This window comes from Cetorhinus maximus, chromosome 2 (assembly GCF_964194155.1).
Source record: "Cetorhinus maximus chromosome 2, sCetMax3.hap1.1, whole genome shotgun sequence".
Taxonomy (NCBI): domain Eukaryota; kingdom Metazoa; phylum Chordata; class Chondrichthyes; order Lamniformes; family Cetorhinidae; genus Cetorhinus; species Cetorhinus maximus.
In genome coordinates, this window is record NC_135880.1 from 92,548,218 (window position 1) to 92,573,500 (window position 25,283).

The 25,283-nt window shown below is 39.0% G+C and overlaps 1 protein-coding gene across 1 annotated transcript; it reads left to right on the top strand.

The window, feature by feature from the left end:
* Window positions 1–24,365, top strand: phax (phosphorylated adaptor for RNA export). The gene is made up of 5 exons (XM_078566954.1): window positions 1–100; window positions 12,355–13,037; window positions 17,764–17,884; window positions 19,352–19,435; window positions 23,720–24,365. Exons 1-5 carry the CDS (start codon window positions 23–25, stop codon window positions 23,990–23,992), a joined length of 1,239 nt encoding a protein of 412 aa, XP_078423080.1. The 5' UTR covers window positions 1–22; the 3' UTR covers window positions 23,993–24,365.
* The last annotated feature ends 918 nt before the right edge of the window (window positions 24,366–25,283 follow it).

Consider the following 25,283-nt stretch of genomic DNA (forward strand, 5'->3'; position numbering starts at 1 on the left):
GGGAGGAGGATTTGCTCCAGCGATGGCGGCTCCGTTGGAAGACGGAGAGGTTCTGGACTCCGAGTCGGATTCCGAGATGACAACGGGCGCCGAGCCACAGGTAATGAAGGTGGGGTTAGGAGCGGGGAGAGTGTCTTGAGCTGGGGTTGGGGCGGGGGAGGTGAGAGACACAGACCGGCCGCTCACGTTGCGGCTGCTGGTTGTTTGAAGGTTTATTGGAGCAAAACGGTCCTGTCCCCATCCTCAATCCAGTGTTAGAGAGGCTGAAATTACTGCTTCTGTTTTACTGAGAAATGACTGAATGAAAATACAGTCCAAACATGATGAATAAACTTTTTTTCAAAAATGCTATCCCCTCTCCTTCAGTGGATGATTGATAATGGGATCTGATTGATTTTGCAGCCGGTTCCTTTCTCCTTTCCCTTTCAGCCCACGTGTAGTGCAGTCCTGAGGGAGTGCTGCATTGTCGGATCTGTGATCGAGGCCCTCTGCAGTCCGTATTCTTACTGATACCCGGTCCCGCACTGCCATCACCCTTGCCCTCGCTCCGAGTCCAGCGAAGCTTCAGTTTTAAAATTCCCATCCTTGTTTTTCAGATCCCTTTGTAGCCTCGCCCCTCTCCATCTGCATAACCTTCTGCAGCTCTAAGATCTCAGGTGTCCTCCAACTCGAGCCTCTTGAGCACCTCCCAATTTTAATCGGCCCACCATTACCAGTCTTCAATGATAAATAAGATCGGAAAATGCTGGTAATATTCAGTAGGTCTGATATAGATCTGTGGAGAGAGAAACAATGTTAACGTTTCGGGTCAAGGACCTTTGTTCAGCTGCCTGAGCCCATGAACTCTTGAATGGCCTTGAAGATGCAGAAAATTTGGATTTATTTTAAAGTGCCAGCCAGGACCAGCAGCTAGGGTGCCAAAGCATACACAGACAATCCCTATTTTTCTATTTTTCCTTAGTTCTGTTGAAGAGTCATACGGACTCGAAACGTTAACTGTATTCCTCTCCACAGATGCTGTCAGACCTGCTGAGTTTTTCCAGGTATTTTTGTTTTTGTCACAATCACAGCCTTACATAAAAGCTAAAAACTTGTACAAAGGGCTCAGCTGTAAATTTGCATTTAGGAAATGGGAGACACACGGGCGGGGACACGGGATGACTCGATCAAGAAATGGGGAATGCCATTTAACACCATCTGATAGCCTTGAGCCACATCCAGTCAGCCCCCGTTAACAGTTTGCATAGGACAAACATACATTCTTTGCTATCTCCAAAAGACAATGCTTAGTCTCCGGACTGCAATTACTGTACAAGTACACAATTATCAGCCCACCGGGGTGTCATTGTGCTGTGGCCTTTGTCTAACTAACACCATTAAGTTGTAACTGATAGTAAAAAATATATAAACTCTGCTCATTTGAACCTCGGTGGAGAAGCGCCTGGATTGCCCAGCGTTTGCTCCCCGCATGTGTAATAAAGGAACCACTTGAGTATTGCACCTGGACTCCGAGTGTTGAAATTTTGTACCAGAGTATTCCTTGAACCTTTCAGCCTCCTGTAGTGTGACTGTGGTTTCAAGTTGCAAAATAAGGGCAATCACAGTATCTTTACTGAGCAGAAGGTGGTCATTTGACCCAACAAGTCTGCACTGGTTCTATAAAAGAGCATTCCACCTAGCCCCACTCTCCTGCCTTATCCCTGTAACCTTGCACATTCTCTCCTGCAGTAATAACTTCTGCATGTTTCAAGCTTGAAAAGGAAAAAAAAACTTGCACTTATATAGTGTTCTTCATGACCACGAGGTGTATCAAAGCACTTTACAGCCAATGAAGTACTTTTGAAGTGTAGCCACTGTTGTAATGCAGGATACATGTGAAAGGCCCGAGAAATACTCTGGTACAAAATTTCAACACTCGTAGTCCAGATGCAATATTCAATTGATTCCTTTATTACGCATGCAGGGAGCAAACGCTGGGCAATCCAAGCGCTTCTCCACCGAGGTTCAAATGAGCGGATTTTATATATCTTTTACTATCAGTTACAACTTAATGGTATTAGTTAGACAAAGGCCACAGCACAATGACACCCCGGTGGGCTGATAATTGTGTACTTGTACAGTAACTGCAGTGCAGAGACTAAGCATTGTCTTTCGGAGATAGCAAAGAATGTATGTTTGTCCTATGCAAACTGTTAACGGGGGCTGACTGAATGTGGCTCAAGGCTATCAGACAGGAGGCTGAGACCCTGCTACATTAATATTGTGTCCTGTCCCAGCAGCCGTTGATACTCCTTTAACATTATTTTTGTCCTATGTCTAAGGGCTTTCTTCTTACAGGTGCGACATGCTGCAATTCCCCATGCCAATGCTAACACTAGCTGCACTGCGACGAGTATAAGAGAGATTATTCTTATCCAGGGATGTATATCTATATTCAGCCCCCAGTCCCACACTTGCTCCCACCATGTTGGATTTCTCAGTTGCTCTTCTGTATCATTGATTAGCCTTTTAAATACCGCCTGTAACATGTAACACTGTTTCATCACCTTTCATAAATCACTTTTAATCTTTGTCAGACTTTCGGGTCATCAGATGAGCAGAAATTAAATATTGGAAAGACCAAAGCCACTGTCTTAGGTCCCTGGCCACTGTCTGGGGCTGAACAAGATTGTTTGCAACCTTGGTGTTCTATTTGATCCTGAGCTCAGCTTCCATCTCCATATCCTCTACTTCGCAATGTTATGGCACAGCGGATGATAAATGCTGAGCTGCTCAAATCCCAGAGGGAAACTTGAAACAGCTGCCACAACTGTTTTTTGCAATTTGTATTTTATTTTGAGATGCGTGCCTTGAATTCAGTAGTGATAAGTTCTCCGAGTCTTGGAGGTTTTCTACAAAACTAAAATATTCATTTATTAATAAAAGAAAAGGTTTTAAGCACATACATAAATTTACAAATTACCACTATGATAACTCCTAGCTCCCCTAATTAATCTGACTCCCTGTTACACCTCTGTTAAGGCAACAGTAAAATAATAGATTTCAACAGACCCAGGCAAAGCACACAATACCCTGGACAATGATATTCACAGTAAGTTTTCTTAGCTTTGGTTCCTGTAGACAACAGCTGATGCATAGTGGTTTTTCACACTGTTGGACCTTAGAATTTCTTCCTCCTTACACGTAACCTCATCTCCTTTATATACGTTTATCCCTTTTTAATGTAAATTTCATTGTTCCAATATGTCTTTGCAACTTTACTTTTTCCATCATACAAATCGTTCCGAGTACTCAAAAGTAACCTTTGAGAAAAATAAACACACTGTATGACTTCACTTCATATGGCTAGGTATATTATCTCATCATCTCTTTCAAATTCACTACTCTGGTTTATCTAAAAATGCAAATGTTCCTCGCACCTCACATTCTAAAACTTCAACCATGTTTACGTATTTAGCATTTCAAACTTAGCTTCCCTCCTGATAACTCTAAGGCTCCAGACTAAATGTTTACAATTCAATTAAATCCACTCTCCCCCCCCCCCCCACCCCCGCCACACACACATATCCACATACAGAGAAACTAATCCAAACCCCACTATTAACCTACCTTTACAATAAATCACAATATTATGAAAATTATTATATTTTCATGCCCCCCCCCCCCCCCCGCCCGCCCGCCCAAACTGGAAAATGAACCATCATAATTTCAAAAGATGTCTTCCTTTTCTTAACCCACCTTATACTACCTCCTATAGTTATCTATATACTCACACTATTACATTACCAGATGTATGCATTAACATAATATATATACAAATCTTTTGTATCAACAGAAATCATTCCCATTCAGTGTCCAGGTTTTTAAATGTCCAATTTTCCCTTTCAGCTTAAAACTCTTGACAATGCATCTACAATTAGATTTTCTCATCCAGCCACATATATAATCTGTAGATTAAATGGTTGCAACATTAAACTCCATCTGAATAGCCTTGCACTTCTGTCTCGAAATTTGTCCACAAACTTTAAAGGATTGTGGCCTGTGTAATCAATTGTTTCTGACAAATTGTTTGCAATATAAATCTCAAAATGCAGCAATGCTAACACCAGACAGAGTTTCCTTTTCAATTGTCGACTATCTGTTCTATTGTATGTTCAACTTCCGTGAAAGTACACTATTGGTTTCTCAATTCCAGTGTCGTCATCTTGTAACAGTTCGGCCCCAACGCTTATATCACTTGCGTCAACGGCCAATTTAAATTGCTTGGCAAAATTGGGTATTGCCAAAACTGGTGGTGTAGTCAATACAATTTTCAAACTGTCAAATGTCTTCTGACACTCCTGTGTCCATTGAAACTTGTTCTTTTTTAATAGTTCAGTCAATGGAGCAACAACACTGCTAAAATTTGGTACAAATTTCCAGTAAAATCCACCATGCCCAGAAATCTCAATACTTCTTGTTTTGTTGTAGGCATGGGAAATCCACGATAGCTTTGACTGTCATATCTCTCGGATCCAACTTTATCATGTCTAATGGTATGGCCTAGATATGTAACTTGCACTTTTGTAAATTCATTTCTAGCCAAGTTCGTTCCAAAGTTAGCTCCTTTGTAATTCCTCCAGATGTTGTAAATGCTCCCACGTTTGACTGAAAACTATCAAGTTGTCAATATAAACAGCACAATTGCTCAGTCCTGCAATTACTTTGTTTGTCAGTCTTTGAAATGTTGCAGGTGCGTTCCATAGCAAATGGCATGACTTTAAACTGATATAGTCCATCTGGCCTCACAAAAGCTGATATCTCCTTTGCTCTCTCCAATAACAGTACTTGCCAATATCCTCTAAGAAAGTCAATCTTTGTGATAAATTTTGATTGTCTCACTTTCTGAATGCAATCTTCCAACCGTGGTATAGGATATGAATCAGCTTTTGTCACCACATTTGCCTTTCGATAGTTCACGCACACTCCTTGTGTTCCATCCGGTTTCGGTAACATCGCAATAGGCGAACTCCAGTTACTGCAACTAGACTCAAATGATATCATTTTGAAGCATGAATTCAATTTCTTTCTGTACTTGTGATAAATTTGCCAGATTTAATCTATAAGGATGTTGCCTTATCGAAGATGGAACTTCTATGTGTACATCAGGTGTAGCTAAATTTGTCCTCCCAAGCTTATTCCCACAAAGAGCTTTGTGTGACTGCAATAGCTTCTCCAAATCACTTGTCTGTGAGTACCTCAAGGTAACTCAATACATTTAAATATTACATTTTAACTTTCAGGTAACCCTCATTATCTAATTTGATTAGAGGAAAATCAATTTCAGAACCCTGCATTTCTACCTCTTTCTCCTTTTCTACCACCACTAATACCACCTTTTGATCCTCTTCCCTGTCAAAGTACTTTTTAAGTACATTTACATGACACACCCTCTGCTTCTTTCTTCTAACTGGAGTATTTATTAAATAATTTACTTCACTCCACTTCTTTTTAATCCTGTAAGGCCCACTAAACCTTGCCTTTAACAAGTCACCCAGTACTAGTAACAGAACGAGCACTTTTTCCCCAGCAACAAAACTACTAGCTGCAGCTTTCCTGTCTGCCTTCAACTTTCATCACTTGCTGTGATATCTTTAAATGTTCCATAGCTAACTCACATGCCCTGTCCAATCTTTTTCTGAAGTTTGATACATAATCCAGGAGGTAGTTTCTGAATTTTGACCCACCAATTTCTCATGAATCAGTTTCAGTGGTCGCCTTGTCTTATGAGCATAGATAGTTCAAAAGGACTAAAACCAGTTGATGCATTAGGAGTAGCCCTAATAGCAAATACCAAGAATGGATTTCCCCTATCTCAATCCTGTGGATAGTCCTGACTTTACGCCCTCATCATAGTATTTAAAGTTTGATGCCATCTTTCCAAAGCCCCTTGTGACTCAGGATGGTAAGCTGTTGACTTAAACTGTTTTATCCCTAAACTGTTCATTAATTCCTTAAACAGCTGTGACATGAAATTTGAACCCTGACCTGATTTGTATTTCTTTTGGTAAACCATATCTTATTTTTAAAAAAATAGTGAACTCCTCCACAATTCTCTTTGTTGTAATATTTCTCAAAGATGTTGTTTCAGGAAACCTTGTAGACACATCCATTATTGTCAGTAAGTACTGATTTCCACTTTTAGTATTAGGGAGGGCTTCTACACAATCATGACCCTAGTGAAAGGCTCTTCAAAGATTGGAATTAAAGGTGTTGGCTTAATCACTGGTTGTGGTTTCCCTATCACCTGACATTTGTGACATGTTCTACAGAATTTGACTACATCTCTGTGTAATCTAAGCCAATAAAAATGTTTTTGTATTTTCGCCTGCGTCTTTCTAATTCCTAAACGTCCCCCCCATTGGAATTTCATGATCTTAGAATCTCATTTCTAAATCCAAATGGTATAACAATCTGATGCATTTCCCTCCAGCTTTCATTTGCTGAAACATAAGGCCGTCATTTTCTTATTAAAATTTTACCCTTAAGGTAATAACATTCTGGAATACATTCTGCCTCTGATTCTGATTAAGCTGTTTGACGTAATTGTCTTATTTGCATATCCTTTTTCTGTAGCTCCACCAACTGCCTTGAGCTAAACGCCTCAGTTGCATTATCCTCCATTCTTTCTTCCTGAATAATCTTATCATAAACAGCGTCAGCTAATTGGACTTCCACACCTTCTCCCTGCCTTTTAACTTCCTGTTCCTATTTCAACCTGTGAGCCTGTGGTCTTGTTATTACACAATCTGGAAACAATCCAGGGTCGTCTCTCTGCAAAACTTCTGTTGAAGATATCTCTACAGGCTGCTCAACTACCTTAGGCATCACCCACATCTATGACCCAGCTATATCATGACCTAAAATAAATTGAACCCCTGCAATGGGCAATTTTTCCACTACCCCAACAATCACATCACCTGTTTTCCGCTTACTCTTTAAATTTACCTTGCACAATGGAATAGGTTTAGCATCCCCATGAGCCCCACTTATTATCACCTGTTCCTGCATTACTTCCTCTGAACAACAAATGTCACTATTCCACAACATTAACGATTAACTTCTGTGCCTCTTAAAATTTTGACATCTTTACCGACTCCACCCTGTACAGATGGAAGGATTTTCCCTTTAGATGCAAAACCTTTCAACATTTCTTCAACCTGCTCCTCAGAACTCCCTTTGGTAAATTATGAACACATTCCCACTTTACCTTTCACTGATTCTTCCTGTTTAACCTGTGCACAAACCACTGGTTTTTCCTGTGCCTGAACCTCAGAACCCATAGTACTTTTACTTCCAAAACTTTTCTGCACCCCAGTAATCCCGACAGATTTTCCATGTACTTTCCAACACACTGACTTCATGTATCCAGCTTCATTACAATGCAGACGCCTCAATTTTCGAGTGTCACTTCTACCCTCAGCACCTTCCTTTTTATTCTGAAAAAACTCTTGGAATTTCCACCTAATCCTCTTCCCTAACTACCCACCTTCCTTTCACTTTCCCATTTTTTATCCTTCTCTGATTTAAAAGGGTGACAAAAAGAAACATTTAACCCTATGAACTGACTCATCATCATCAGCTATCTCTGCTGCTTGCTTTACTGTTTCAACCCTCTTCCTCCACGTGAGTTCTTACTACCGGAGGAATTGAATCTTTAAATTCTTCCAAAAGAATTACTTCCCTAAGAGTTGCATATGTCATCTCTATCTTTAATGCATGTATTCACCGTTCAAAATTACTTTGTTTTACTCTCTCAAACCCAATATAAGTTTGCCCAGGCTGATTTCTCATATTCCTAAATTTCTGCCTGTATGCTTCAGGAACCAACTCGTATGCACACAAAATAGCCTTTCTTACCACATCATAGTTCACTGACGTTTCTTCTGACAGTGAAGCATATACCTCGTGCTCTACCCACCAACCTGGATTGTAACAACAATGTCCAGTTTTCCTTTGGCCATTTCATCTGTTTAACTATCTTCTCAAATGAAATAAAGAATGCTTAAATATCCTTTTCTTCAAACTTTGGAAGAGCTTATACAATGTTAAGCATCTCCCCACTGGGTTCTGATCTGGAAATAGGTCCTTCAGCAACTTATGGTGTCTCTTTTAACTGCCAGCATTTTAAGCTGGAATTCTCTTTCTCTCTTTCTCTTTCGTCCTTTTCTAACCTTGCCATTTCTAATTCCCTTTCCTGTTTTCTTTCTCTCTCCTGCCTTTCTACCTGTTCCCTTTGGAATGCTCATTTCCTTTCCTGTTTTTTGCTGCCTCTAGTTCCAACTGAATTTGAGCCCATTCCAACGACCCACCCCTTGGAGAACTTTGTCTCTTGGGTATTCCTTCCAATTTCAAATGCTGTGCCATACCTTCAGTTATGTCTGATTTCTTTACCCCTGCAGGTAACCCTAATTGTAACTTATCCGCCAATTCCATTAACTTAGCTTTATTTGCCTCTTGTAAACTGAGCAAAGTTATAACTTCAATTCCCAGGCAAATCTTAGCAACTGCCAAAGCCATATTGAAGTCTCACCACTTTAAAAAAAACCTCACACCCACTCCTGAATTCAGTGCTTCTTGTGCTTGTAACCTTAAGATTTACCAACCCCAAACCAAGCAAGGAATTTCAAATATATCTTGCAAAGATCCCCACTTTTGTTATGGCACAGCGAATGGTAAATGCTGAGCTGCTCAAACCCCAGAGGGAAACTTGAAACAGCTGCCAAAACTGTTTTTTGCAATTTATATTTTATTTTGAGATGCGTGCCTTGAATTCAGTAGTAATAAGTCCACCAAGTCTTGGAGGTTTTCTACAAAGCTAAATCACTCATTTATTAATAAAAGAAAATATTTTAAGCACATACATAGATTTACAAATTACCACTATGATAACTCCTAGCACCCGTAATTAATCTGACTCCCAGTTACCTCTGTTAAGGCAACAGTAAAACAAAATAGATTTCAACAGACCCAGGCAAAGTACAAAATGCCCTGGAAATTGATATTCACAGTAAGTTTTCTTAGCTTCAGTTCCTGTAGACAGAAGCCTGATGCGTAGAGGCTTTTCACACTTGTGTTAGGAATGCCTTCCTCCTTACACTTAAGCTCATCTCCTTTATATATGTTTCTCCCTTTTTAATGTAAATTCCATTGTTCCAATATGACTTTGCAACTTTACTTTTTCCATAATATAAATTTTTCAGAGTACTCATTATAAGTAACCTTTGGGAAAAATAAACACACTGTATGACAGCTTCATATGGCTAGGTATATCTCATCATCTCTTTGAAATTTGCTACTCTGGTTTATCTAAAAATGCAAATATTCCTCACACCTCACATTCTAAAACTTCAACCAAGTTTACGTGTTTAGCATTTCAAACCTAGCTTCCCTTCTGATGAATCAAAAGCTCCGGACTGACTGTCTGCAATTCAATTAAATCCCCCCCCCCCCCACACACGCACGCGCGCACACACACTAATCCAAACCCCACTATTTACATGCCTTTACAATAAATCGCAATAACATTATAAGAATTATTTTCATTACAACAAAGAGTACCTGTTTACACCTCCACAATATCACCCAGCTCGGTCCCTGCCTCAGTTTCTCTGCTATTGAAATTCTCGTTGATACCTTACTTACCTCTGGATTTGACTATTCCAGTGCTCTCCTAGCTGGCCTCAAACCTTGCACTCTTCATAAACTTTAGCTCATCCAACGACAAAACTTGTTTTTATATAGCTCCCTTAATTTAGTAAAAATGACCTAAGGTATTTCTGACACTGAGCTGCATAATATATTAGGGCAGATTGTCAAAAGCTTGGCTAAAGAGGTTGGTTTCAGTGGTGTTTTAAAGGAAGTGGAGAGGCTTTAGAAGGGAATTCTAGAGGCTAGGACCTCAACAGCTGAAGGCATGATTGCCAGTGGTAGAGTGATTAAAATTGGGGCTGCTCAAGAGACCAGAAATTTAAGGTTATGGCGTTGGAGGAGATTAGAGATAGGGAAGGGTGAGATTATAGAGGGATTTGAAAACCAGGATAAGAATTTTAAAATTGAGGCTTTGCTTAATCAGGAGCCAGTGCAGGTCAAAGAGTCCAGGGTTGATGTTTGAAAAGAACTCTGTGCATGTTAGGACTGTTAGCGGGGTTTTGGATGACCTCCAGTTTACTCTGTGCAGAAAGTGGAAGGCCAACCAGGAGGGTATTTGAATAGTCAAGTCAAAAGGTAACAAAGTCATGGATGAGGGTTTCAGCAGCAGATGAGGCAGGGTTCGAATCTGGTGATGTCACAGAGGTAGAAATAGGCACTCTGTGATGGCATGGATATGTGGTTGGAAACTGATCTCATAGTCAGATGCGGCATCAAGGTTATTAGAAGTTTGATTCATTCTCAGGCCATTGCAAGGGGCGGGATAGATTTGGTGGCTAGAGAACTGAGTTGGCTGGGGGGTTTCAAAGACAATGTCTTCAGTCTTCTCAATATTTAGCTGGAAATTTCTACTCGTCCGGTGAAGAAGGTATTCCCTCCCATCCTGCAACTATCACATAGGCCCGTTGAAGAGGAGAAACTACAATTCCCCAACCACATAACGACCACAGAGACTCAGGCTTCCTTTACCGGTTTTATTCAAGCATATGCAAGGGAGCCGCAATCATTGCTAAGAATGAAGACCCAGCTCCCTGATTGATTACATTTCATTACTTTTGTACTTTTTCTTATCACAATACATTTGAATATATCCAATCGGTAACCTACACATAGGTACCATGTTAAAACTATCTTATTGAGTACATAAACATGTGATTTTGCTAACCAATTATTCTAAAGGGTGTATACATAATTATATTATCCAATCAAAATTAAAACACGTACGCAAAGACCTTGATGTTCTCAACTCAAGACTGCTTGTGTTTCATCAAAAGGCCTCTCTTGTCTTTGTATGTCCTCCCATATCTAAGCTAAACCATCTGCCCTGTCCCTATCTGAGAGAGGAGTATACCTAAACTAATTTTATGTTATGCTTTATCTCCAGTCCAGCTCTCAAGGCTTCACCGCATCGTTGCACCACTTGAATGGTTCTGCCTGTGACTGGACATTAGCTCATCTCTTGAAACTGTGTAAATCACACAAACTCAAAGCTCCTTTGTGTGCAATGTCCATCTGCTTACCCTCAGCTGTCAATAGGTTTAACATCCATGGCTGCTTGGAGATTTGAAGTGTTCTTCAGTAAATTCTTAGTGTTCTCTTTTCTGGCATTTTTAATTTCCCCCTAACATCCGGTATTGGACGTTGGACAAACAGTCTGACAATTTGGAGACCGTGTAGGAGTCGAGGAGGTGGTGGAGCTGTCAGGGTACATCTGAAACTCTTCTGCCAGTATTCTAACTTGTGAAGTTCCCTTCAATTCATGCTCATTGATCTAGTTTGTTTCCCGGTCTGGCAACACCTTGACTTTTAAAATCCTCATATTTCTTTTCAAATTCTTCCATGGTCTTGCCCAAACTTGTTTCTGTAGCCTGTTGCAGCCCTATAACCCTCCAAGATCTGAGCTCTTCCAATTCTGGCCTATTGTGAGTCCCTGATTTTAATTGCTCTAACATTGTCTGTGTCTTTTGTTGCCTATTAGCCCTAGAATCTTGCCTCTAAACCTCTATCACTTTCCTCTCTTTCTCTCACATTTAACTGTGTCTACCAATTTTTCCTTCTGCAGCTCGTGTCAAATTTTCATTGAAATGCCTTGGGATGTTTTAACTTTGTTTAAGGGATTAAATAAATGCAACTTGTTGCTGAGACTTTGCAAACTAAATTCATTTCAGGGTTTGCAGCTTTGGGCAAAAGTATCAAGTCCAAGCTCAGGCTTTTGAGAGACTGACACCTTCATATTAAGATTTTAAGGATGGCGCTGAAAGCCACAAAGACAATTTAAGGGAGAAATGTAATCTTCTAAATCAATGTTTTTTGTTTGTTGAGATTTTTACTTTAAACATAGAAATTTCAATTACTGAAGAAAAGACCTGTGAATAAAAATATTCATTAAGCATGTTGCACAGATTGTGGGAACATCGCAGCTAGATTGCACAATAAGAGTTGGAAGTTTCAACGGCAAAATGCATCTTTAATGGGTTTAGGAATTTATAAGTGAAAGAATAAATTTGGAACACTCCGGTGGTTGGTAGGGGTAAGTAACAATAGGAAGTCAAGTTGTGCGACAGCAAGTGATCACTTCCTTGACTATTTTCCAAAGCAATAATTATTTTCACTAAACTGATTGTGATGTTCATACTTATTAACTGTATTGTACTTCATTTATAGAATCAGCAAGCTGCTGTCCCCAACTTCTCTGCTACACCCTTTAACGCACAAAATGATACACAGGCTCATCCATCTGCATTTGATTTAAGCAGTCGTTACCGAACCACAGCATCTGACAACTCGAGTGAAGACAGCGATCATGATTCTGATGAAGAGGAAAGACTTTTGTGGCGAAGGAAACGTCAGAAGTGTTCGCACAGTGGAAACAATCTACCTTTAAAATCTCCAGTCATACCTTTTGGTCCAGTTGGTGATGGTTTTACGGGGACTGGAAATTCTGTCAAAGCAGAAGGTCGCAAAATTAACAATATTTGGGGCAGTGTGTTGCAGGAGCAAAATCAAGATGCTGTGGCAACGGAGCTGGGGATTTTGGGAATGGAAGGCAGCATCGACATGAATTCCCGGCAGTCTGAGACTTACAATTACGTACTGGCAAAGAAAATGATGGAAAAGCAACGTCAGGAGGAGGACGACGAAATGAATAAATTAGAAGCAGAATTAGAAGAATATGTACAGGACGGAAAGAAAAGCAAAAGCCAGGAAGAGAGTAATCAAAGCAACCTTAAGCGCAAAAGGCCAGTTAGGGAAAGGCTGGGGGAAAGGCTCGAAATGAACTATAAGGGAAAATATGATATTAAAGAAGATGATAGTCCAAATAAGATTTCAGATGAAATAGCTTACAGGTTAGTATGTGTTCTTTACAGTTGTGTAAAATACAGATTATCTAGAATATGACGAGTTGAAAATTTTGCTGTAGCGGTAGTGATAATGTGCCATCTGCAGTTTGAATCAGCCTCATGTGTGAACCTCAGCAAATTTGCCTCAACTCAGTGTGTCACAGAGCTGTGAAATGGTCTTCAAACTACAATTCTGTTCATTCTCCTTTTTTTTGTTCTTTGAGCAATACCTTGATTTGAGTCAAAGTATGGGCAAAGTGAGAGGTGTCTGTCTCCAAGTAGCCATAAGTAAAATCACAAGCTCAGTGCCATGGTACAGCAATTGGGTTGAAAAAAATATGATCTTGGGCATTTATGATATTGCTGCTTTTGAGTCAGCTGTTGGGAGGCATGTGATGGTCCTTTTAATTTTCGTCCTGCCCCACATGATTCAAAAATGATTGCATGCCTCTTCTGCCATAGTGACAACACTCTCAACATACACTGATTTCCTACTGTTGTATATGTTTTTATGCTCTCATTCCAGGGAATGTCATAATGCAGTTATGACTTTATCAATACAGACTAACTGGTTTTGGCTTAACATCAACATAAACTGTAACGTAACATGGGAGTACTTGATCCCTCTAAAGCTGTAATCACCTTTTGAGACTACCTTGAGGGTATTGTGTCTCACCTCTTCAGCTTTGAACGCAACTGCATTATAGCTACAAATGGTACACAAGAGCTTTGTTTCTGGGCAACATGTACTGCTTTTGAATCTTTTCAATCTCCTTTTTTAATTTAAACTGTTTCAAGTTGTTAAGGAGATAACTAGTCTTTGCCTCTTTGGTGGTAGTAGTAACAAACTTAACCAGCATTTGGACGCTGAATTCTATGCTTCTGTGCCTTGGAACATGATGTGTTTTTTCTGCTCAGTGTAATGCAGCACCATTGTTGCAAGCAGTTACCATCTCAAGTTTGCAGTACAGTGGCTCCATTATACTTGTAAGTCAATAACTGAGTAACTAGAAGTCAAGTTTAATTGGGAGGGTATGCCATAATAGCCTTTACTGAGACACGACTGCAAGATGGTCAGGACTGAGAACTAAAATATGCTAGGTTAGAACCACTATAGGAAAGATAGGGAAAATGGCATGGGGAGGAGTAGTCTTCTTGATTAAGGATGAATTCACTTCAGTGGTAAGAGAGGATATAATGAAATGGAAGCAGGCAATAGAGACTTAATGGGTAGAACTAAAATGGAAAAGGATTAAAACTATAGCGGGAGTTGTGTATAGGCCTCCTGGTAGCAGCTGTGAAGTGGTAGATTATATAAATGAAGAGATTAGGTAAGCATGTAGTAAAAGCAGAGTTTTTAAGAGTGTTTTGTTTTTTAGCATTAGTACAGATTCTTCTGACTCCACTGTTGCTAAATTACTAATCTGACATCCAGTACTGGATGAGTAGAAATTTCCTCCAATTAAACATTGGGAAGATTGAAGCCATTGTTTTCGGTCCTCGATCCAAACTTTGTTCCCCAGCTACCGGCTCCATCCCTCATTGGCAACTGTCTAAGTCTAAACCAGACTGTTCGCAACCTTGGTGTCATCTTTGACCCCAAGTCGAGCTTCTGACCACATTTGTGCCATCACTAAGGCAGCCTTATTTCCACCTCCATAATATTGTCTGACTTCATGTCTGCCTCAGCTCATCTGCTGCAGAAACCCTCATTCTTGCCTTTCTTACCTCTAGACTTGACTATTCTAATGCAATCCTGGCTGATGTCTCACATTCTACCCTCTGCAGATTTGAGCCCATCCAAAACTCTGCCTTTGTCCTAACTTTCACCAAGCCTATCCTCAATTACAAATTCAAGCAATTCTAAAGCAACAGATGTCAAGCCAACTGGCCTATAATTACTTTTCTTAAATGGTGGAGTGATATGCAATTTTCCAATCTGAAGGAATGGTTCTAAAATTGAGAGCGCTTTGGAAGATTACAGTTAAGGCCCCTGCAATGTTATCACCTACTTGAAAATTCTGAGATGCAGGCCATCTGGGGTCCTGCGGGTTTGTCAGTCTTTAGTGCCATTATTTTCCTTAGTTATTTTGCTTATGTTAATTTGGATAAGTCCCTGATTCAATATTGGTTTCCTTGGAGCATCTGTCAAGCTGACCTATTCCTCTACCTTAAATACTGAACACAGTAATTGTTCAGCATATCCACAATTTCCTTATTTTCATTGATAATATCACTATTATAAGTTACTCACGAGGTCCACATTGCTCCTGATCACCTTTTTCCTAATAACTGTAAAAGAAAATGGTTGATTTTGATATCCTTGTGAGTTTCTTTTCATACTCTCATTTTGAGAATCTTTTATTCTGTCATCCTTTGCTATTCTTTATATCTTTCCCATTATTTGTGCTACTTTTAAAATTTTTGTATTACTTTTCTTTGTTTACCTCTACCTCACCTCTTTTAATTGTTTCTTTTGGGAAATAAACTCTCGCCCCTTAGGGTATAAACTGGCTCTGCATCACAAATTATTTTTTGAACAATTTCCTCTATCGTTCTGTTGTTTTACTCATTAACAGATTTGTCCAGTTTACTGTGGACAGTTCTGTCTTATCCCATTGAAGTCAGCCTTACCTAAATAAGGAATCTTAGTAGCTATTGTGTTTCTCCTGTTCAACCACTATGTCAAACACAATCATATTAAGACCGCTATTAGATAAATGTTCATGCACCAATAGGCTGTTACTTAAATCCTGCTCATTATTAAATCTGGCAAGGCAGGCCTCTTGTTGCTTCTAGGACATATTGCTGCAGGCACACTCAAATTCACCATGTATCAGGCTACTTATCTCAATAGCTTATATTTATATAGCATCTTTAATGGAATAAAATGTCACAAGGCACTTCACAGAAAGTGAAACAAAACACGACACGGAGTAACGAAAGGAGATATTGGTTCAAAGGGGATGAAGGAGATTCAGATGTAGTGATGGACAATGATTCTGTTTGCATACCTGAAATTTTCTAGCTTTGCCTGAATGCTGCAACTGTAGCACTTTTAAGAGCGTTTACCAATGGTGTAGTTTCTTTTTAGTCTGCCTAAATGTGAAATGAAAAATCTGCAAAATAGCCTAATATTTCACATGGGTAAAATAATGAAAAAAAGTGTTGCACTTATTGCACCTTTCACAACCTCAGGATGTCCCAAAGAATTTGACAGCCAATGAAGTACTTTTTGAACTGGAGTCACTGTTGTAATGTAGGAAACACAGCAGCTAAATTTTGCACCGCAAGGCCCCACAAACAGCAATGAAACAAATGACCAGATAGCCTGTTTTGACAATGTTGGTTGAGAGATAAATGTTGACCAGGACACTGGGAAGACTCCCTCATCTTTGAATAGTGGCATGTGATTTTGTATGCAATTCAGAATGACAACAAAATAAACTAGAGCTGTATTATTACCAAGGCAAGTGTTTAGAGTTAGGATACATATCAGTCTTGATCTAATTGAATGATGGAACATAAAAGTTTCATCAGATGAGCTCCAGTATTGAGCAGACCACTCTTCACTCCCCTCTGAGAGAAACATGAGGCTAACCTGCCACCACTTTAAAAAAAAAACAAATTTTTTGCTTCTGAATAATCAACACTATATCTCTCTGAATTGAAAAGTAAAACAAGTTTGCTATCTTAAAAGCTTTCCAGCCATGGGATGTACTTTTAAATTTGTTATATACATGGATTTCAATGAAGTAAAATCAGCCTAGTGCCTATTCGCGTTGGAGAGGTGAGCAGTTTTTTATTTTGGGGCAGGGATGGAGGGACCAAATTGGCCCCAAGATGAAATATCAAACAGCAGCAAACTGGCAGATTAAATTCCCTATGGAAGACAATATTGAGACTAGGCACTGATTGACCAACCAGCCTCATTATTTGGAATTTAAATAATAATATTAAACTCCAGATGAAACCGTATCCCAGTGCCTTAGCGAAGATCCCCAAGCCTCAAACGACCTGCGGTCAAGTTCTCTGGGTTTAATTAAGTGGAGTGGCCACAAGCAAAAACTCTACCCATGTAGATTACTAAAAGAAAAAGATTTAAATTTATATAGCGCCTTTCTTGATCTCAGGACATCCCAAAGTGTTTGACAGCCAATGAAATACTTTTGAAGTGCAGTCGATATTGTAAGCAGGAAATGTAGCAGCCAATTTGCACACGTCAAGCTCCCACAGCAATATGATAATTACCAAAAAAAATCTATTTTAGGGATGTTGATTGAGTGATAAATATTGTCCCAGACATAATGGAGATATCGCCTGTTCTTCTAACGGAACCGTGGAATCTTTTACAGTCACTTGAGGGGCAGATGGGGTCTTGGTGTAATCTCTCATCTTAAAGATGACGCCTCCAGCAGTGTACCACTCCCTTAGTTCCACACCAAAGTGTTAGCCTAGATTATGTACTGAAATCTCAAGTGAGTTCAGTTGCTTGAGCTTATATACACTGGCTTGGGGTTCATTTTTCCATAGAAAATGATTTTTAAAAAATATACTTAATGAATATCTTGGCCTTAAATCAAAATAATGCAGCTTGGGGATGTCGGGGGTTGGGTGTTGGGGCTTTGTTGTGGCTGGTGACAATTAGCTGCTAATGGTGAAGCTATATAAACCTGTTATTAAATAACATGTTGTAGAAAACTTTACTAACATTTGAAATTCAATTATTCAGGCTCCGAGAACCAAAAACTGACCTGATTCATAGGGTTGTGAAAACTGTTGGAAGGAAGAAAGCAATAGAACTGCTGATTCAGACAGCTGAAGTAGAACAGAGCGGTGGACTCATGATTGTTGTAAGTAATGTTTTTCGAATGAATGCATAACTCTGCGAATTTGTCCATTGAGTAACTGAGCTATATACATCAGGAAAATCCCAGGCTCAATCCCCAGTCTTTGTTCAATTAGCTAATCTCGGCTGAGCTAATGATGGGATTGTTATAATTGACTTTTGCACCCCTGGGTTAGGAAGAGGGAAGGTAGCTGGTGTTTCCTTCTTAGGTGCTGTTGGACTTGTGTGTCTGTGTGAACACCTGGTTAAGGAGAGGAATGGGCTTGGTTGTGATGCCTTCTGCAATCAAATAACCTGGCAACACTGTCAAATCTCCTGAATAATGATTGATTGGGCAAGGTACTGCACAGAATTTGGTACTCTAGGGACCTTACTCCAGCGAGGAGCCAACATGGTCATGGAGAGGGAAGTACAGTACTTAGATTAGCTGAGCATGAATGATGGGATTTTATCCAACTTGTTGAAAACGATGATCCATTGGTTAGGTTCAAAAGTGAACACTATTATTGTCATTATGCTGATTTAAGCTTTAACTTAATACTTGACTGTACATAAAGGATATCCTCAAACATTACTGATCATAAATTTAAAATGTCTCTTTTGAGTAAGCTGCTAAATGCATGAGATAAGAAAATTATTTAGTCGTGAGTTAAAACTTGTTTCATGTTATATTGAGGGAACTTTTCAACAAGGATAACTTTACAAAAACTTTTTTTGCAAACGGACCTCCCAAGGTATTACACACAGTGAATTGTAAATTATACGGTGCTGGGATATATTTATATAGTTGTATTTTCTGCTACCTGATTTGTGGCATTGCACAAAGTAAATTGAAGAAACTGAAGAAATAGACATGCAGAAGATATTGGTACATGGTTCAGGTCGTGAGGTTTCCATTATTTCACTACCTTGCAAGTAGATTTTAGGGCATTGAGTCAGCTGCCATAAAAGTAAGGTCCTTGGACTGCTTATTGGAGCGACTGATGCCACTCAATTCACAAAGCTATCTAAGGCATTCCAATTTCCTGAAGAGTTTGTTTTTAAAAAAAAGCAAGGGCGGTCAAAGTGGGATTTGGAGATCGTACTTTGTATCAAGCTGGGAGGGATCTCCTACTTGAAGTGTTCTGTACAGAGTTTTAATGTAACACTAATGCTTTGGTGCATTGTGGCTTTGTACTTGGGGAGAGATGAACTGTTTCTGTGACCTCAAAGGCTTGGAACTCCAGGTCTCAGAGAGAGAGGATATCCAGGGAGTAGAAATACATGTAACAAGAGATGAATTGAAAAGGTTACAGAAAGAGTGCAAATATCTGAGACAGATTTACAGAGGCAAAAAGAAAAATCTAAGTCTAACTAGAGTGGGAGAGATGATGACTTAGTGGTAAGTAAGCATAGGCATACTTACAGGAATGCGGAAGATTTTTCTGCATAAACAGACCTGTCCTTCAATATCTTATTTTCTTGTACTCAGGATGGCAGTCGCAGAAGAACACCTGGTGGAGTTTACTTGCAATTATTGAAGAATACACCAAGCATCACCCAAGACCAGCTAAAGGTTAGAGTTTAAACATTTTTTGAGTAAAGAATTTAATCATCAAATACTACTATTAGGTAAGGGCACTTTTTTGCTTAAAATTTACCGGACATTGGCATTGATGCAGTAGGGCAGTTGTAAATGAAACAAAAATGCTATTTGAACTAGAGCTGGAGTAAAAAGAAGCAATTGTGCATTTTGTTAATGATCTGTAGTGATCAGAAATTTCCAAGTTTGATCCCTCAAGTTAGCCAATCTTTGTTCCCACTGTCATTTCACCACCATGTTTTGCTTCAGAGTTCCTAAGGTATGGAGAGGACAAATCCTGGTGTTCCTGCTGCTGATCATTTTATTGAAATGCTTGCTAAATGTGTAGGCAGGGCTCAGATACATTATGTAAGTAGCACAAAGTCCAGTTCAACAGAGTAATGCTTCTACAGAGTACTTAAGTTAGGGAATTTGGTGAATGAGAGAAGAGATGCTGTTCTGGTATTATACAAAACAAAAAGCAGTCCAAGAAAGGGTGCAGGAGACAGCGAAACCTGAGAGCCGAAGGCTAAAGACATTAATTATATGAGCAGGTAGGTGATTTGTTGATGAGGTTTAAGAATTTTTTCCTCTAAACTAGGGATAGTAATTAGGACCAGCAAAAAAGAAGTACTATATCAAATTTACAGCTTGACTGGATAAACTACTTAAAATAGCAACAAATAACCCTTGAATAAAGACTTTAATTAAACAAATAAAATAAGGCTAGTCTAAGATTTTGCAGAGCAGGTTACCTGTCTCGAATGTGGGAGTTTGTGGACAGCGAGACTGCCCAGAGCAAACATGTCTTTAGGAGATGGCTCCACCTTGGATTTCTCCAGTTCAGAGTCATTTGAACTGGAGTGCGAGTTGGAGAGACTCTGACACAAAAGGAAAGAGGAGGAATTTCTGGACAGGTTTATCCAGAATACAGTCATATTCTGGAGGAAGTCATAGGATCAGGGAAGGGAAGGTATGACTGTTAGGGATCTGGTACCAGGGATTTAGGAGAGGTTGAGAAAGAAGTACCACAGACACCGGTTCTGTTGTAACACCTAATAGTGGAAGGGAGGTAGAGGAAGGAAAAAGCAGACAAATTAGGGAATTCAGTAAAAAACAGTCTAATCATGATGGACTTCAACTACCTTAACATTAATGGGGCAGAAGATGTAGGTAAAAGGGATAAGTTCCTACAATGTGTAACAGAACACCTTTATAACCCAATATGTAAAAAGCCTAATAAAGGAAGATTTGGTATTGGACCTAGGAATTGAGAATAAGCCAGAGCATATAAGAGAAGTAAAAGTAGAGGAACAACTCGGTGACAATATGCTTTAAGATGATAGAGAAGGACATAGTATGAAAAAACAGGTTAATAGATTGGAGAAAAGCTGATTTTGAGGGGCTGAGCATAAAACCTGGGAAAATAAATGGGTAACAATATTGGAAAACAACAGTATAGATCAACAATGGGAAACATTTAACATGGGTTTCAACAGAGTGCAGGAAAAATATACTCCACTAAAAGGAAACAACAAGCTAAACACCAGTGAATCTCCATAGATGAATAAAAACATAAGGGAACAACTGAGGTTTAGGAAAGAGGCATAAGTTAATTACATAGGACTGCAGAGGAATGCAAGATATGAGAGAATATGAAGAGATTAGGAGAAGTCAAAAAAAAATTGCAAGGCAAAGAGGGACTAAAAAAATAAATTACCAACGAATATAAAACAATAGTAAAATATTTTACAGACATATGAATAAAAAAAGGGCTGTGATAAGAATAGGGCAATTAAGGGATAATCAGGCCAATACCACAGGTAATGATAGATGGCGGAAAGAGTAAATAATTATTTTGCTTCGGTATTTGCCAGGGAGATAGAATAAGTAGACATGACATTGAATGGTAGGGTGAGTAATGAGATAAATGCATTTTTAAAATTTTTTTAAAAGAGGGTGATATATTGAATAAAATAATCCAGCTCAGGATAAAACCCCTGGTCCGAACAGATTGAATCCATACATTTTAAAAGAATCTAGGGAAGAGAGAGCAGAGCTATTACTACAATTTCATAATTTGTTGGCAAAAGGTGTAGTGTGAGATGACTGGTGCATAGCCAATGCAATTCTCATATTTAAGAAGGGGAACAGAACATCCCCAGGCAATTACAGACCGGTCAGCTTAGTGTTGGTCCTAAAGTTAAAATACTGTGGATGCTGGAAATCTGGAATAAAACAGAAAAGGCTGGAAAAACTCAGCAGGTATGGCAGCATCTGTGGAGAGAGAAAGGTTGTGACCTTGCATAAAAACTGCTTAACATTGGTTAAGAAAACTAATAAAGATTTATTAAAGGAGAGAATAGAAGAACATCTAGAAAAGAAAAATGCAATAATGAATAGTCAGGAAGGATTTCAAAAGGGAAATCTTACTCAACCTACCTTATTGAATTTTTGGAGGAGGCAACAGAGTAGACAATGATAGCGTTTTTTTTATTCATTCACGGGATGTGGGCTTCGCTGGCTGGGCCAGCATTTACTGCTCATCCTGGTTGCCCTTGAAAAGGTGGTGGTGAGCTGCCTTCTTGAACCGCTGCAGCCCATGTGGTGTAGGTACACCCACGGTGCTGTTAGGAAGGGAGTTCTAGGATTTTGACCCAGCGACAGTGAAGGAACGGCAATATATTTCCAAGTCAGTTGGTGAGTGACTTGGAGGGGAACTTCTAGGCGGTGATGTTCCCATCTATCTGTAGATATAATGTAGATGTAATTTTTGTGGATTTTCAAAAGACCTTTGATAAGGTGCCCCATAATAGACTAATGAATAAGGACGGAGAATGTGGACTCAGCAAACAAGTGGCAGGATGGATTCCTAGCTGGTGCCAAGACATAAAGCAGTGTGTGGGAGTAAAGAGAAATTATCTAGAGTGACAGAAGGTGGCAAGTGGTGTTTCACATGGGTCAGTTCTGGCACCAGTCTGTTCACAGTTTAACAATTTGGATTTTGGAATCACAATTACCATTTCTAAATTTGTGGATGACACCAAATTGATGGGGGTAATCAATACTGATGGAAGATTGCAACACATTACAGGAGAACATTAATAAACATGCATAATGGACAAATACTTGGCAAATGAAGTTCACAGATAATGAGGTAGTACATTTTGGTAGGAAGAATAGGAAGATCAGTTATTCCTTGGAAGGTGCAAGACCAGGTGGGGTAGAGGAACAATATGATCTCGGGGCAAATAAACTAATCACGAAAGATTGTGCCATTGGTTAGCAAGACCATAAATAAAGTAAATTTAACTCTAGGCTTTATTCCTAGAGGAATATAATTGAAAAAAGAAACTTATTCTAAACCTGTATCAAACCTTGGTTAGGCCACACTTGGAATATTGCCTGCAGTTCTGTCTGCCATATTATAAGAATGATATAGAGGCACTGGAGAGGATGCAAAGAAGATTTACAAGGATGAAACCAGAAATTAGTGGGTATAAATATCAGGAAAGGATGGACAGGCAGTGTCTCTTGAAAAATAAAGGCTGAGAGGTAACCTAATAGAGGGTTTTAAAATTATGAAAGGATTTGATAGAGCAGATAGAGAGAGAATTTTTCCATGATAATAGGCCATCAATATAAGATAGTCACTAAGAAATCTAAGAGGGAATTCAGGAGAAATGTCTTTACCCAAAGGGTGGTGAGAATGTGGAACAATCTGCCACAGAGAATAGCTGAAGTGAATAGTGTTGATACATTTAAGGATAAGCTAGGCAAGCACATAAGGGAGAAGGGAATTGATAGTTACAATGGTAGATGTGGATGAGGAAAGATGGGAGGAGGCTCAACTAAGTATAAATGCCAGCATGGACTGGTTGGGCCAAATGGCCTGTTTCTGTGCCATATATCATTTGTAATTCTGTCAGATGTGTCATTACAATGACATTTGCTGTCCAAGCTTTGATGTGTAGAATGGCCACTTGGATAAGGCCACTAGAGGGCCTCTTAAACCATGCTCGTATAATGACATATATTCTTATCCTCCTGTTTAAATCCCTTCATGATTATTCCCCTCCCTAACTCTGTAATCTCCTCCAGCTCCATTCCTCTGCCTTTGTCCTCCTGTGCATTCCTCTGTTAATTTGTAGGTTAAACTCTCAAAGCGTTGTCAGAAAATATATGATCTACCAATATTCATTTTTATAGGTAAAATACTTAAAATGGAGTCATATTAAGTATCTGAGTCAGAAAAAAACTCTTGCTTTCAATTAACAGGAAATCTTTTATGATGAAAATCAGAGAGAATATAATTGCAAAAAAGCAGCCAAAAAAAGGAGACGACACATCATTGGGAAAAAGATGAAACAGGCTATTAAGGAGCTGAACCTGCAAGTGGATGATGATGCTTCACGAGAGACTTTTGCTAGTGACACAAATGATGCTTTGGCTTCTGTTGAGGATACAGAAGAAGTTCACATGGAGAAGCCAACATTAGATCCAGAAGATGCAATTGAACTTGATAACAGTAATGATCTGGAAATCTTTTGATAAGTTTGCCTAATTAAAACGCTGAATACTATGAAACAAATGTAATAAATGCCCTTATATTGATTATCTCATTGATATGTCTAGTTGAAATACTTGTGCTAAATTTAAAACATCCCTCAGTTTCATTTTAGACGATTTTTTGATCCTTTGTGGTGTTAGTTTGTTAACTTGCAAATTCAATCAAGCAACGTAAACTGTCATTTAACTTTGTTATGCTAATATAACAGCGTTGTTAAGACTATAGGGTAACGTTTTGCATTCATAACTGCAAAAGAAGCTTAAAGTTTTCCCTTCTATATGTAAATGTTACTACTGGTTTGCAAATCGTAACTTTCCACCAATTGAGTAAACTTTTTTTTAACTTAAATGCAAATTCCTTTTCAGCTCCTTCGATTCATTTCAGCATATATGATTCTGATTTTAGTTAAATTAAAAACTGATGGGTGGTTTTGGATGAGCAGGTATTATGGGGTTTCAATTCTTTGGATGTGCATGGTCAGGTAGGTAAAGCCATTAAAATGGTCAATAGCAAATTGAATTTTATAAATGAGAGTATATAGTCCAAAAGCACTTAATAAATACATAATTGGCAATAGACTGTAGTTTGGCTGTGATGCACAATTTTGGGTATCCCATTATGAAATGAAAGTAAAATCATATTGTACAGTACAGATTCACCAAAATGATAGCAAAAACTACTTCAGTGGAGGAATAAGAGCTACTGGAGTTATTTCTACCAGGGTAAACAAGGCTAAGGGGGTGGTTTGAGATTTTACAAAATTGAGAGGTTTAGTCAGGTGAGTAAAAGACCATTTCCCCTAGTTTGAGAGTAGGTAATAAAGGTTTGTCTTCTTTCATGGGACGTGGGCATTGCTGGCAGCGCCACAATTAGTTTCCCATCCCTAATTGCCACAATTGAGTGGCTTGCTCGGCCAATTAAGAGTCAGCCACATTGCTGTGAATCTGGAGTCATATGTAGGCCAGACAAGGTAAGAACAGGTTTTTTTCCCGAAAGGACATTAATGAACCAGCTGGGCATTTACAACAATCAATAATAGTTTCATGGTTACCATTACTGAGACTAGCTTTCAACTTCAGATTTATGAATTGAATTTTATTAATTGTATTTGAATTCCATCAGCTGATGTGGGATTTGAACTAGTGTTCCCAGAACATTAGCTGGGGCCTCTAGATTACTAGCCTGGTGATATTACCACCATGTCTCCAATTCTAATTCAAAGCTTTTACTGAATGAGAATAAAAGTTAAATAAATTGTCTTTTGAGTTAGTG